The 15,290-nt window shown below is 29.5% G+C and overlaps 1 protein-coding gene across 1 annotated transcript; it reads left to right on the top strand.

Annotated features, from left to right (window-relative positions):
* The first annotated feature begins 2,168 nt into the window (after positions 1-2,168).
* LOC128668863 (uncharacterized) lies at positions 2,169-3,389 on the top strand. The gene has a single exon (XM_053742670.1). It carries the CDS (start codon positions 2,169-2,171, stop codon positions 3,387-3,389), a length of 1,221 nt encoding a protein of 406 aa, XP_053598645.1.
* Positions 3,390-15,290: the final 11,901 nt, after the last annotated feature.

The raw sequence follows: 15,290 nt of genomic DNA, 5'->3' as shown, positions 1-15,290 counted from the left end.
TGGGTGGTAAGAAGAAGAAGGGAATGAGTGGTAAGAAGAAAAGTACCAGCAGACGACCCAAGGTGGCGTTGAGAAAAATTGTAACGGCTGCTAAGCAAGCCATGCAAGCAGGTGGTGATCCAATTAAATCAGCACTCAAAGGGGCTCGACAAGAGGTAAAAAAATCTGGTGGGAAGAAAAATGTTCGACAGCCACGTGTTCTACCAGTTCCATCTAAAATCGGTGGTGTACTTCCATTCTTGATACCCCTATTTGCAGGTCTTTCAGCAACTGGTGCACTCGCTGGTGGTGCTGCGGCGGTTGCGAAGGCTGTCAACGATGCTAGTTCAGCCAAAAGACAGTTAGAGGAGAGCAAGAGACATAATTCAAAAATGGAAGAGATAGCTGTAGGTAAAAGCTTATACTTAAAGCCATATAGACGTGGTATGGGGCTATATTTGTGGCCATATCCACCAGTTGGTAGAGGATGTAAGTCAAAAAACAAGTAGAGCTACCACATCGAGCACTTACAAACATAGACTTGATGAAATACGCTAAGGCTTTGAGGATACCCAATTTCCGCGGTGTTTTCATGAGAAACGATTTGCCAAAAACTGGACCTAAAGAATTCGAATCGGCTATTGTCAATCTTGATGACAGATTTGGACCTGGTACTCATTGGGTTGCGTACAAAAAAAGTCGTGATAATGTAATTTATTTCGATAGTTTTGGTGATTTACAACCACCGGAAGACCTTATAAAATATCTCGATGTTGGTAGCGTGAAATATAATCATAAAAGATATCAAGACTTTGACACAATTATATGTGGGCATTTGTGTCTAAAATTTCTTTCCGGACAACTTTAAATTAACATGACTAGTTACTCAGGACATTAGTCATGGCTGAGTCTTTCACGTTAACGCTGACAGGATCATCCTCTGTGTTAGAGGCGAATTATTTCCCACCAATCGAGTTGTCAGAGGAAAAAAATTATGTCTTGGGTCTTGTAGAATTGCTGACATTTAATTCGATACCCAATATAGACATTGGCTCTAATAAGTTCTATGTAACTTATCCTCTGGACAATGAAGAACAAGAAGATATGAATGAAATTGAGGATAACAACGTTGGAAATATCGATAAACCTGGTGGCAAGAGAAAAAAACGAGATGCGACTATAGTGACAAGAAATGATGATGTTTCATTGGCTCCGAAGATTGATGTGCAACCCGTAAACGAGATTCCCAAAAGAATCGTTCCTGTTAAAGAAAAAGTAATTAAAATACCAACCGGTAGTTATGAAATTAGAGATATTGAGAAATACATACAAAAGTCATTACCGAGACTGAGCATCAGTATAAGAGCAAATAATAATGAACTAAGAAGTGAAATTAAATGTGATCAGGTTATAAATTTTATACCTAACGATTCTATTGGTCGACTGTTAGGTTTCAAGAATCGTCGGCTTCAACCAAACAAAACTCACTCATCGGAATTACCTGTGGCTATACTAAAACTAAATGCTTTAAGGGTTGAGTGTAATATTACCACAGGTGCTTACATAAATGAACACAAAGTTCACACAATTCATGAGTTTTTTCCGAGCGTACCACCAGGATATAAGATCGTTGAGTTGCCATCACACGTCATTTACCTTCCAATCACCGCAGATGCTATATATAATATAAGACTACGTATAGTGGATCAGGATGGAAAATTAGTAAATTTTAGGGGTGAAACTATAACCATAAGATTACATGTGAAAACAATATAAAAATGGGTATTGTATATGATACAAAGAGTGGCGCAGGCTATAAAAAGATATCAACATGGACAAGCACAATCAGTCGAAGAAGACCTCACAAGGCGTTAACACATCAGAACAAGCTGTTCCTGAAAAGTCTCGGACTACGTTTACGTGGAAGATAAATAAAATAAAATTCAATTTCTGCTGCATAATCCCGTGTCGAAAGACTTAGGTGGTGAGCTGTTGAGTATAATGTCCAATAACGAAGCTTCAAAGAACTTAAGAAAGTATTTAGAGAACCAACAAAGTAAATACGGCACAGATTTTAAAAATAGCAAAGATAAATATTCGGCACCAAGCATAAAAGGTAGTACAGCGTACGGCGGTTACGAAAAAGGCAACAAATACGGTGCAGTAGGTGACCGAGGATATAAAAAATAATGGCTAATATATTAGATATTCAACGACCAATTATATTCGATGAGTCAATCGCTCACTATGAACTGCATGCTCATCAACCGTATGCATCGTCGACTTTGAACAACAATGATGAAGTTCGTATCACAATCCAAAATCAAAATTTGTGCATACTTCCTAGCAAAAGTGCACTCCATATTCTTGGGAAGTTTACCAAGAGTGATAACAGTGCTGTCGCTGCCACAACCAACTTGGTTAATATGGGGATTGGCCACATGATTAAAGAATTCCGCTTACTTATGAATGGTGTTGAAGTTGATCGAAGTAGTAACGTTGGTATAACAAGCCTGATGAAAGGTTATGTATCATTCAGTCCAAATCAGTTGAGTGCTTTGGAGAATGCTGGCTGGGTAATGGAAGATAATGTTAAATTAACAAACGCTGCAGGAAGCTTTGATTTATTGATTCCACTAAATATTTTAAGTGGTTTTGCTGAAGATTATCTGAAAGTCCTTATGAATGTTCAGCTAGAGATAGTTCTTACGATTTCAAACAGTGACATTAATGCTTACGTACAACAAGCAGCGGGAGCTGAGGAAGTAAAGTTAACTTTGCAAAAAATCGAGTGGATTGTACCGTACGTCACCCTATCAGACAAGGAAAAAATTCAAGCATTAAATTATATTACAAGTGATCCGGCTATCTCAATTAATTTTCGAACCTGGGAATTGTATGAGTATCCGCTGTTACCGGCAACATCAAAACATATTTGGGCTGTCAAAACATCAACACAACTGGAGAAGCCACGTTACGTCATCCTCGGATTTCAAACAGCAAGAAAAAACGACGCAAGGAAAAATGCGAGTCGATTTGATCATTGTACGCTCCGTAACGTAAAGTTATTCCTGAACTCACAGAGTTATCCGTACGGAGATCTGAATTTGGACATAAACGACAATCAGTATGCTTTATTGTACAGTATGTACACTGATTTCCAATCTACATACTATAATAAAGAGGCTGAGCCACTGTTAACAAAGCAGAAATTTTTGCAAGAAGCTCCGCTCTGTGTTATAGACTGTTCTAAGCAGAATGAGGCAATTAAATCTGGACCAGTAGACATTCGATTGGAGTTTGAATCCACAAATCAATTTCCACAAAACACAACAGCTTATTGTTTAATAATCCACGATCGTATCGTTGAGTATAACCCTATCAGCAGCACTGTACGAAAATTGACTTGAAACATGGTTGTGCAATTTGATCTGACACCAACTGTACATTATATGTATACATGGAGTTATGCATACAAAACTGCTAGACAAGGTGAATGGGAGCAAATGGCTCGAGATCGAGAAAGGTTTAAACTTAGGATAGAGAGATCAAGATATATTATAGAACCTGTATTGATTAAAAAAATAAACTTAATAAATAAATAAACATTTTTTATCGATAAATCAATTCGTTTTATTTATAATCTTGACCTGATACATTCCAATAACATAATTTTAATTAAATTGTATATATATTTTTAACTTGTTTTATGAACTATTATTTTTATAGGATTATTATTATTTATGCACTTTGGGCAATCTTTTCGGTATGGATAAAGCCATATTCCACAGATATCCCAATCGCCACCAGTAGCTGGGTAGTGGTCCATACAAAATGAGTAATCTCTTATTTTATCATTATTCTGTAATTCCACCGGAAGTGTATCGTAGACATGACGTATTTGGGTCCTCGCAAAACGTAGAAGAAAGTGATAATCAAGGCAAGCGATATCACGTTTATGCATTTTTTTCAAATCAGACAGTTGATAATATATTTGCGCAGATTTTTCGTATGATGGATTGTCACCCCAGAATTCCAGAAACCAACGCTTTAATTGTTGAATATTTTGAAAAGCACATGCATGTGTTCTTCGACGATGATATAGCCTCAGCGGACATTTTTCCTTATTATAGCGATCCACATTTTCAAATGAATAATGTCTCATTAGTTGGATGTCGATAATTTGTGCGGAGTAATCGGTCATGATCGTCAACCATTTGTCTTTTTGCTTTCCATCAACATAAATATAACTTGCTTTGCTCACTATATCTTTAATAACTTCTTGAAGTTTGTCGTATGGTGTTTCACCTGAGTCCCACCGGATACCATGGCCACACCCACTCTCATCTAAAGTTTCTTGCATAATTGCTCCATCATACTCCAATGGTGGTTGAAAGATAAAATGTTTACACTTATATTTTGAGGAATTTTCATATATGTCAACCACACACAATTCTTTCACTACTAGGGTGTCATCGGGCATAACAAACCCTGCGAAATCTATGATGAATTCCATTGTCTTTTATTTCTTGTTGATACGTTCTTCTAGTTTTTCGATACTTTCAATCACTTGATGCAGTTTTTTTACAGAGTCTTTGAATGCACAACAGTATGGACACACGTTTTTATCACGTCTAGTTTGAATGATATTCAAATTAGTTTGTTAAAGATGAATATCACGTACAAACCTTTTAATGTAGTCTTGAATAGGTTCTTCAAAGTAACGTGTTAATAAATCGGCTTCAAATACAGCGTTTGGCGGATGGTTTATTAGAAAGTCTAATTCTTCTTCACTTAGTTGATCCATTTGAGGTGTCTACACTTTATATTTTGATGAGTTAGCTTTGAACATTAAAAGAGTTATAACGTATGTCAGGTTCTGGAGTAAGTACCTGGAGCAAGACTTTTAGCTGTTAGTGTTTTTTTTCTACGTATGTGTCTTTCGCAAGATCGTGTATCAAGAAACCTATGTCAAGATTTGTGTATCCTGTGTGTGAAAATTTTATTCATAATGAATTTAGATATAAATTTCATCAGTAAATTCAGATTGTGACCCAAATATGATTTTTATCATGAATTTGTATCAACAACTTCAATCACGACAAAATTATGACAGTCGAATTTTTATCCAAGTGATCCGAAGTTCATTTCCTAAATTAATTTTACAATCAAAATTGTTTTACGTAAATCAAATACTTGATAGAATAAAATTTATTGGTAATTTCTCAATCGATAAATTTGACAAAGGGTTTAAATCAGTAAAAATTCAGTCAAATTTTTATTAAAATCATCCCAAGTCCAATTCAAAGATGTAATAATAAATTAATTTCATCGATGATTTTCAAAAAATTCCAGAAGTTATTGTTTTCACCCTGATTTTCGAAAATCGAGTTTTCATCAGATGTCGACGTTTTAAGGTCCTAAGAAGCTATTCTATTTTCAGATTTATGTCGGAGTGTGTGGGCATGTGTGGTTGTGTGTGTAAACTTTTTGTAACTTTTCAACTCATGAACCGATTTGAATGGTTAGGTGGCAATCAAAAAAACTTGTTGGCCATCTACTTTTCTAAAAATTTTTAGATCATTTGATCGAGTAGACGCGAAAATATTGGTGAATTAGGAAAAAAAAAAAATTTTAATTCAGTTTTTTATTGATTTCTCAAATACGACTTAAACGATTGATTACAAGATCTAATTAGCTCTAGAACTTAATAAAACGCATCGATTGCCGCCTTAACCATCTCAATCGGTTAATTTGTTCGAGAGATATGGCGGGAGAAAAAAATGGTAAAAAACAGTTATTTACGGATATATTTGAAATAACTCAACCAAACGATTCCAAAATATTCTCAGCTCTAGAATTTAATAAGATACGTCGATTGCCGCCTTAACTATCAAAATCGGTGCACTCATTCGCGAGATATCGTGGAAGAAAGAAAATGCTAAAAAACGTTTTTTACGAGAACGATGGCACATAAAAGTATTTTCGAGCTCGAAAACATATTCACAACAATATTTTCAAGCTCAAAGAGCTCGAAAATAGCGCGAAGTTATGAAGCCGGCCCGCAGGGTCAACCGATAGACAGATTTTCTTTACATGGGATATCTTGCTCATGGTATGGTACGTAAGAATATGAAAGATATCTTGAACACGTGGAATGAAACAGTGTCTGACCCATTTCTTGCACCAGTAACTTACAGCAGGTACTTACGCATGGCTTGCTCAAGATCTGCCCAAGGTTCAAGGTCAATTTTGAACCTTGAACAAGCCATGCGCAACTATTTTCAACCGTAGTCTTCCTCCAAAACTGAGTTATAATGTGGCACAAATTTCTTATGCAAGACTTGCAATAGGCTTGCAAATTAAATCTGGTCACAAGTATCTGCAGCAAGACACACAGGTAGGAAAAGACATTAGCACCCATCGATCTTGAGAGCAGACTTGCTCAAGAATTAAAAAAGATTGCTATATGGGTACTTCCACTCATATCTGCATGTATTCAGTCTTATATTCACATGTATCAACTCTTACATCCTCCGTTGTTCATTCTTACATCGACTAATTTTCACATGTATCTACTCTTACATCTACATGTTTTCACTATTGTACCCACATTTATCCGGTTTTACATCCACTCTAATATCCACTCCTATCCACATGTATCGTCTCTTACATTCTATCCACTTGTATCTATTCTTATATTTACTTCTATATTCGGGTCGTTCCATGGTCAAATCGACCGATAGTTGGAATCGACTCCTTTCGATTTGAATAAACTTTGGTCAGAAGTTTTCTTTCATCCTATGAGGAAGTTTTACCAACGGAAAAAAGTTTTAAAAATTATTCTTAATAGTTATGTAAAACTCAAAATCTTATCATTTTTTTAATTTTCCGAGATTATTTTTTGAATATCTCGAAAACTATTAGGGTTACAAGAATCGACCTTGGTTCATTTGGAGAGGATACTTAAAGCTACAAAAAATCATGCTTGAAAAATAAAATTTTGAAAAATAAAAAATTGCACAATTTTGAAATGTTCAAAATTGAATAATTCAAAAACTTGTTTTTTTTCTGGCTTAAATTTTATTGTAGACTATCTTCATCTGTTTTTAAAAGACGCTAAAATTCTCAAAGAGGTGTTTTTTTTCGAAAATATGAATTTTTGAATTTAGAAATTTTTTTTTTTCACAATCTCTTAATGAAATAAATAGCCCAAGATTGATTTGTGGAGTTTATCAAAATGATATAAAAAATAGGAAAATCCGACGTTACTGGAAGAAAACCCTATTCGGCTATTTTTTATAAACAAAAAACAATTCCTATACCCCGACCAGGTAAATAAACGGCTCTGAAACGAAAACTATTCATTGGATCGGATCAAAGCTCAAAAAAAAACGTATTTTCGTCTCCAAAAACATGTGCATAACTATATAAAAATATTAATATTTGTTTAAGATATAATCAAATATTTATAAATTTGCCGTTTTGACATTAAGAATTTATTGCTTGAAAAGTTTGTAATATTTTGATTTCCAACAAAGAGCACTATTTACTTGGTCGTGGTATAGAAATCATTTTTTGTTCACAAAAAATAGCCGAACAGAGTTTTCTTCCAGTAACGTTAGATTTTTTCATATTTTATATTATTTTGAAGAACTCTACAACTCAATCTTGGACTAATCATTTCATTTAGGGGTCGCGAAAAAAAACACCTCTCTAAAAATTTCAGCGTCTTTTAAAAACAGATAAAGATCGTCTACGAAAAAATTTGAGCCAGAAAAAAAACAAGTTTTTAAACTATTCAGTTTTGAACATTTCAAAATTGTGCAATTTTTGATTTTTTAAAATTTTATTTTTCAAGTGTTACGTCAAAATAACACATATTAAGAGTAGCGCTCCTGTTTAGCCTTCGCCTAGCGAAATGACTGGGACGGAGCTATCAGGATGACTGTTTATTTAAAATTAAAAGAAAATAAAAATAAAAATGTTTTGTTGTCTAAGAGATAAATTAAAATAATAAAAATTAAGTAAAATAAAATTTAATTAATTAAGTAAAATAATAAAAGCAAAATTAAAACAACTTCCAAATTTTTTTAAATCAAAATAATTATTTAAAAATTATTACAAACAAAATTTAGTTTACATTAGACAATTAAATGCAATTTACAATTTTACACTTTTATAAAATGGTTTAACTCTCGATTTCACTTGTTATTTAATTTATTTAAAATCAATCAATTATTATTTAAATATTTATTTAATTAAATTGTTGCCTTCATTTATTTGATGATTATTATTGTTTTCAATAATTATTTATTTGATTTTTTTTTATTTGTTATTCTTCCTTCTTAACTGTTGATAATTGATGAAATTTTATCAATATTGAATTTTATTTATTGAATGAATTATATTTAAATAATTCAACTTGAACTTGATAATTGATGGAATATTTATCAAATTTATTTTTTTATTAAAATAAATTATTACTTTTAATAATTCAATAATTATTTAAAAATATTCTGAATTATATTTTTATAATTCAGTTTATAAATATTTAAATCATATTACAATGATTTAATAAAATTAAGGACCTTGCCTTTAAATAATTAAAATTTCGTCAATGACGAATGAGCTCAATTAGGAAACTGAAATCTTTTTCGATTTCCAGAAGAGCTGTTACCGGGTAGTAACATCCCTTCAAATAATTATTTAATTATACCAATTATTTTATTGGCTATAATTAAATCAATATTTTTTTATAATGATTATTTATGTATATTTATTTTTCATGACTTCCAATGCAGTTAGCAACAATGCATAAAGCATTGGAGTCGAATTCACAAATCAATACTTATTGATTCTTATTATTTTTTCTTTATTGCAATAAATTCATTTTATTATTTTAACATTTTATAATTTATTTCATTTTAATTATTATTTATTTGTTTATTAATAATTATTGTTTTTCTATAAATATTTCATTATTTCATTTCATATTTCTTTATTTTTATTATTAATAAATTTATTATTAATAATTATTTTTCATACAAAAATTTTTATCAATATTTTTATTATTTTAAAATTTTATTTTATACTTTTTATAATAATATTCTTTTCATATTTCATAATTCCATTTTATTTTCGATTATTAATCATCATTATTTATTTATTAATGCATTTTCATCAATTCATTTCATGTTTCATATTTATAAAAATTAAATTATTTCATTGTTTTTTATCATTATTTCATTTTTCATATTTATTTATTTTTAATTTCAATATTTATTTTATTCAACAATAATTTAATTATTAATAAATTTTATGACAGAGAGACTAATCTTGCCAAGTCTGGTCGCACCTAGTATTATAGTCGAATATTAGGGTGCCACTGGAAGATGGACTCGGCCTTCCAGAACCGGATGTTATATGGTTTTATTTTAATTAAATTAATTTAATTTATTACTCAGGGTCGTTTGTAATATTTTATGAGTGAGAAGAGGAATTGTAGAGTAGGCTAAAATAATGTTAATTCAATTTTTATTATTTTAAGCACCTTGCTTTATTTCATCAACCCTTGACAATAATTATTTCTTATGGCAAACTAATATACTTATGACAAACTAAGATTCCTTATGACAAACTAATTTCCTTATGACAAACTAATTTCCTTATGGCAAACTAAATTTTCTCGTCCCCTGGACGGTTACTTATGGCAAACTAAATTTTTTCGTCCCCTGGACGGTTTCTTATAACAAACAAAATATCGTCTCTTGGACGTTTTCCACACCTACACACCCACGTTAAAATATACCTCGTCCCCTGGACGGTAAACCTTATTATTTAATACCTCGTCCCCTGGACGGTAAGCCTTAACATTAGTTTAAAAACCATCCCCTGGATGTATAATTATTTAAAAATAAACTTAACATGTCCACCGGACCTAAATCACAGACACAGTTTTCCTTTACTTAAATTTATTGACTCTACTTTGAACTCTAATTATTTCATGACATCATTTTCCTTTTACTCAATTATTGAACTTGATTTTTCAATATAAAAATTTCACTAATAAAATCTCCGGTATAAAAATTTCACAATTCTTTAATTAGTTTTCACTGACTTATTTAATTCATTTTATTTAATTAATTAATTAATTCTGGTTTTGATTTAATTATTAATTAATTAATTTTTCACTGACAAATTACCCATTAATATTTGCTTTCAAAATCTATATAATTAATTTACTCAATATTTCTGATAATTATTTTTACTCAACTTAATTTGCTGACAAAATAATCCATTCTTAATTTTTATTCGACACAATTTTACCGTAAATTTTCTAGTGTCTTAAAATTCTGATTTTCGATTTTATAATTTCAATTGGAATTATTTTAACATTATTTTACAATTATTTTACGACTAAATTTTACGACTAGAATTACGGCTAGAATTGACTGGAATCTTCGGCCGGCGAATTGGCGTCGCAAGGCCTTAATTTACGATCTTACACGCGGACAACTTTTGTCTAGAGCGGCCGACAGGCCTGAATACTTTTATTAAATTATTGAATTTGATCGAATTTATTTATAGAATAATTTACGCGGAAAAATTTATTTTATTCCTGCCGAGAGGCCTCGAATAGAATAAATTTAGAGTTACGACATAACGACGAGTACACGGAAAAGGTTTTACGGAAAGTACGAGAAGCGTGGTTAAACTAGCCGACGGGCCTTGAGATACCGATTTAATTTACGTAGCCAGCAGAAAGGTGTTAAGTAATTGATTTATAATTAATTCGGCCCTCTAATGATTAAATCAGAGGCCTTAATTAATTATAAAATTAACCTTGAGAAATTTCGACACTCTGAGGAAGGTTTTGTTGATGCTGTCTTATTTATTCTCGTGGTGGCTGGGTTGCCTCTCGGACTATTCTTCCGCTTTCTCTCTCGTCTCTCAGCTCGCAAAATGTCTTGGTTATATTGTAATCTGTCAATAATCAGTACGCATTAGTATTTTATTAAATTATTGATTATTGTAATTATCAGCCTAAAGGCCTAATAATTTATAGACAATTAATAATGTAATAATCGCCTCGTTCCACGTGAAGCGTGAACGGACGTATATAATTACCTGGTGATGTTAAAATTGTGACCGTAATTCTCGTCGTCTGGACAACTCTCTCTTTTTCGTTCCGCAGTCCATTATATCGTTTCACTCCCGTTCACAGTTCTGGAAACCTATTCCCACTATCTTAGACTAAGGAAATGACGAACGGACGGGCCTTAGTGATCCATGCGACACCCGGTGACTAGTCGCAATACTACTCGTAACTTACGAAGTCGTTGGCCGGTCATTGGCGAGAACGAAATTCAAATTAATTTATTATTTATATTCATAATATTTACCCTGTCACAATTTTATTATTTATTAATAATTAACAAACGTAAAAATTTGAATTATATTCAAATTTAAAACAACATTTTTTTTTACTATTAAACTTTTTCCAATAATAATTTTACAAAAACAATTCGAATTTAAATTCAAATTTAAAAATCATCAGCCGTAATAATGGCTGGAAGTTACTTGCTAATCAATTAATTTATGCATAGCCAGATGGCATAGCATGTATGATAATTGATTGACAGCAGGAATAAGACGTCGTGACGTCACACCCCAACTGTTAGTCATTTGTCATATATTTTTAATATATGACAAATTTAAAAAAAATGTATGTATATTTTATTATTATTATTATTATTTTTCATTATTTATTTATTATTTTTTTAGTAAAAATTGTTTATTTCATAGTTCATATCTATTATTTTTTTTTATTCACCATATCTTATTTCTTTTTTTTTTTTTTTTGAATAATAAAAATTTTATTTGTAATAAAGATTATATTCTATTTACATTTTAGTAAAATTTATACTTACTTTTTCTTTTATTTTATAATTTTTTTTATCTTACATGGTTTTTATTATTTTTTTTTTTTTTTTATTAAAACAAAATTTATTTTTTTTTTAAATTGTATTTTACTTACTCTCTCTTTTCATAAATAATCAAAACTGAAATAAATTCTTCATTCGTTTTTTTTTTTTTTTTTTTTTTTTTAAATAGATGAAGGTATGTTTTTCTTTTTTTTTCTTTTATTTCATATATGTATATATATATATATATATATAGTTATAATTGATACATTGTTTATTACATAGTAGAATATATTTTTGTAGCTACATTTTTTTATTTATATAAGAACAGCTAATGCAAATACATTATTCTTATTTTTGAAGTATTCATAATAAAATAGTATATGTATAGATATAAAAAAAAATTACAAATGATTGGTTGATTTTTTTTTTTTTTTTACGAAAATAATGATAAAAATTTTTAATTATTTTCACCCCATGGTTTATCAACATATAAAAAAAAATACCTCAACAAACAATTCTTCTTCTCTCCACAAAAACAATTGCTCGCAGGGATCGCAATTTTCTGCTGGCTGAGCTTCAAGCAAAACTTCCCCACAGTGGTCACAATTTAGTTTTTCATCTAAACTTATTTTATGGAACTTTACGATTCCTTCATATTGATTATATTCATGATCTTCGTCATTAACCACCAAATCCACAAAACACGCGACGCAAATTTTTTCCTCATTAACTTGTCCTTTATTTTTAATAAGAATACGATTCACATTTTTTTCTCTCCTAACACACAAATCTTGCAATATCTTGAAATATCATTGGAACCTCATCGGGATCGATGTTACTGATCTTTTCCAACTTGACATAATTTGGTCCATTTCTTCTATTTGCTGCGATTATTCCTTGTTTTTTTTTAAAAACAAAAAATAAACGAATATGAAATTACTCGTTAGAGACAACAATAAAACCCCCTTTTTTTTGTTATTTTAGTATACTTAAATGTAATTATTATTACTTTTTTTTTGTTTTTCCGTTTTTTAAGATTTATTTATTTGTTAAAAAATAATCATATGCGGTTATTTATAATTATTATTATGGTTATTATTTTTTATTTATTATTATTATTATTATTTTTTTTGTAATTTTTGTGTATATTTGTTTTTTTTTTAAATATATATTTTTTAATAATAACTATGCGCGTATTTTGCTCTGACTGTTAGATATTTAATGACGTATCTTTTGCAATTAACTTAGGCTATTATCACTTGGTAACATTCCTACTCAAAAATTTTTTAAAAAGAATTTATATGCGGAAGGAGTGTCATATGAGTCCCTTTCGCGATAACGTGACTTATGCATTGGTTTTAGCATGCATTCCAATGACATAAAATTTTACATGCATAAAATATTAAAATAATATTTAATAAAATATTTTTAATAATAATAATATATTTTTATATATGTATATCGATATAAATTTTTTTTTTCCCTTTTTTTTTATATTCTATTTCTATTTTTATCATTTATAATTGGTAATTATTCATATACACTTTTTCGTGAGTTTTTAATTGATTTAATATATTGAATATGTATATATATATATATATATATATATATTGCATATGATTTGTATAAAGAATATGTATGAATATATATATATATATATATGGATATATGCAAAAATTTAAATTTCGCGACGACTGCGCGCGTCGCTACCCTCCCGCGCTGAGAACATTACCAGCGCAAAGATGATAATGTATCGATTATTTATTAAATTACAGAAAGCTACCTTGAAAAAGTAATCGATAAATAAATATGTATATATTTTTTATTAAGAATTACTTATAAAATTTATTATATTTAACTCCTTATATATTTTTATATTGTTATAATTTATTTTTTTTATTTAATAATAATTTAAAATATTCATAAAAGTTTAGCAATATATATTTTTATATCAATAGTTAATTATTATTTTTCCTATTATTATTATTTTTTTTTATCCTTTTTTTTTATTTTTATACTTTTTCTCTTTCTTTTTTTTATTTTTCTTTTTCTTTTTATTTCTTTTATATATATATATATATATATATATATATATATATATATATATATATACTTATTTATTAACAATATTAATAACAATGATATTTATTTTTTTTTTCTTTAACAGGCTAAATTACACATAAATATCGATAAAATATTTATTTTCTAAAATGTCACGATAGTTTACCCAATTATTTGCACAATCTTCACAAATATATCCTGGTTTTTGATTTATTAACACTTCACCACACTTAATACAATCTCCCGAAATTTTATACGGATATAAACGATGCCAGTTTTGATTGCAATATTTAAATCTTTTCATAAAAATCATCAGACAGTCTTTTAAACAGTTTTCGCACATAGATGCGTTATCAAAGTCATTATGATAAGATTCTTTTACTATTTCCCTTGGCATGGTACAATATGATGTTATCAAACTTGCATAAAATTTTAAATTTCTTCCAAGAATTCTTGTATGTGGAATTCCATAAAATGCATCTAATTCTTCATCTTCTTTCATCTGCTTGAGTACTCCGGCAGGAATTTTCATCTGTAATAATACTTTCAATTTGTGATGGTGGACCCGTTTGTGCGGACCAAGTTTTGTTTTGTTTTTACTCTTATTACTAGTTACTTATACTACTATGATTTTCTTATTACTATTTGACTAATTACTATTGTGATTTTCTTATGACTATTATTAATTGCTTATTATTACTTATTACTATGATTTATAACTAGTATTACTATTATTATTATTACTTATGACTAAACCTAAACTATGGTGTTTATTCTACTTACTACTCGTACTTAAAAACTATTTTTTTCATTAACTATGACTAGATAACTACGTTACTTAATTACTACATGTGATCTACTTATAAATATTGGTATGATAACTATTACTTAATTGCTATTATTTCTATTAGCTGCTACTGTGGTTTCTTTTTAATATACTTAAACTATTACTATAACTATTGTTGATTTATTTACTATGGCTGTGTTATATTATTACTAAGATTTTGTATGATATTACATTGGTACGAGTGTATGGAATGATAATATGAATGCGCGCCGAGTGAAAATATTCCCGAGCTAGTAAAATTAAAGGAGAAGAAAAAAAGGTGAAAAATGATTCCATATGAATCTCTTAAAAGATTTAAGAGATTGAAAGAAATACAAAATAAGAAGAAATATGAAAAAATAATGTGAGAGAGTTTAATTTAACTTAGTATTTTAGTCGCGTATTCTTTCATTCTCTCTCCGTTCGCTCACGAGTGTGTGAGCCGTACGGCTAAGCTTCTCCGTATTTAGATGTTTACTCAAAGTCTTAAACAC

Source organism: Microplitis demolitor, chromosome 10 (genome assembly GCF_026212275.2).
Source record: "Microplitis demolitor isolate Queensland-Clemson2020A chromosome 10, iyMicDemo2.1a, whole genome shotgun sequence".
Lineage (NCBI taxonomy): Eukaryota > Metazoa > Arthropoda > Insecta > Hymenoptera > Braconidae > Microplitis > Microplitis demolitor.
Note: the sequence above shows the minus strand (reverse complement) of the source record. Positions and strands in the feature narration are given on the sequence as shown.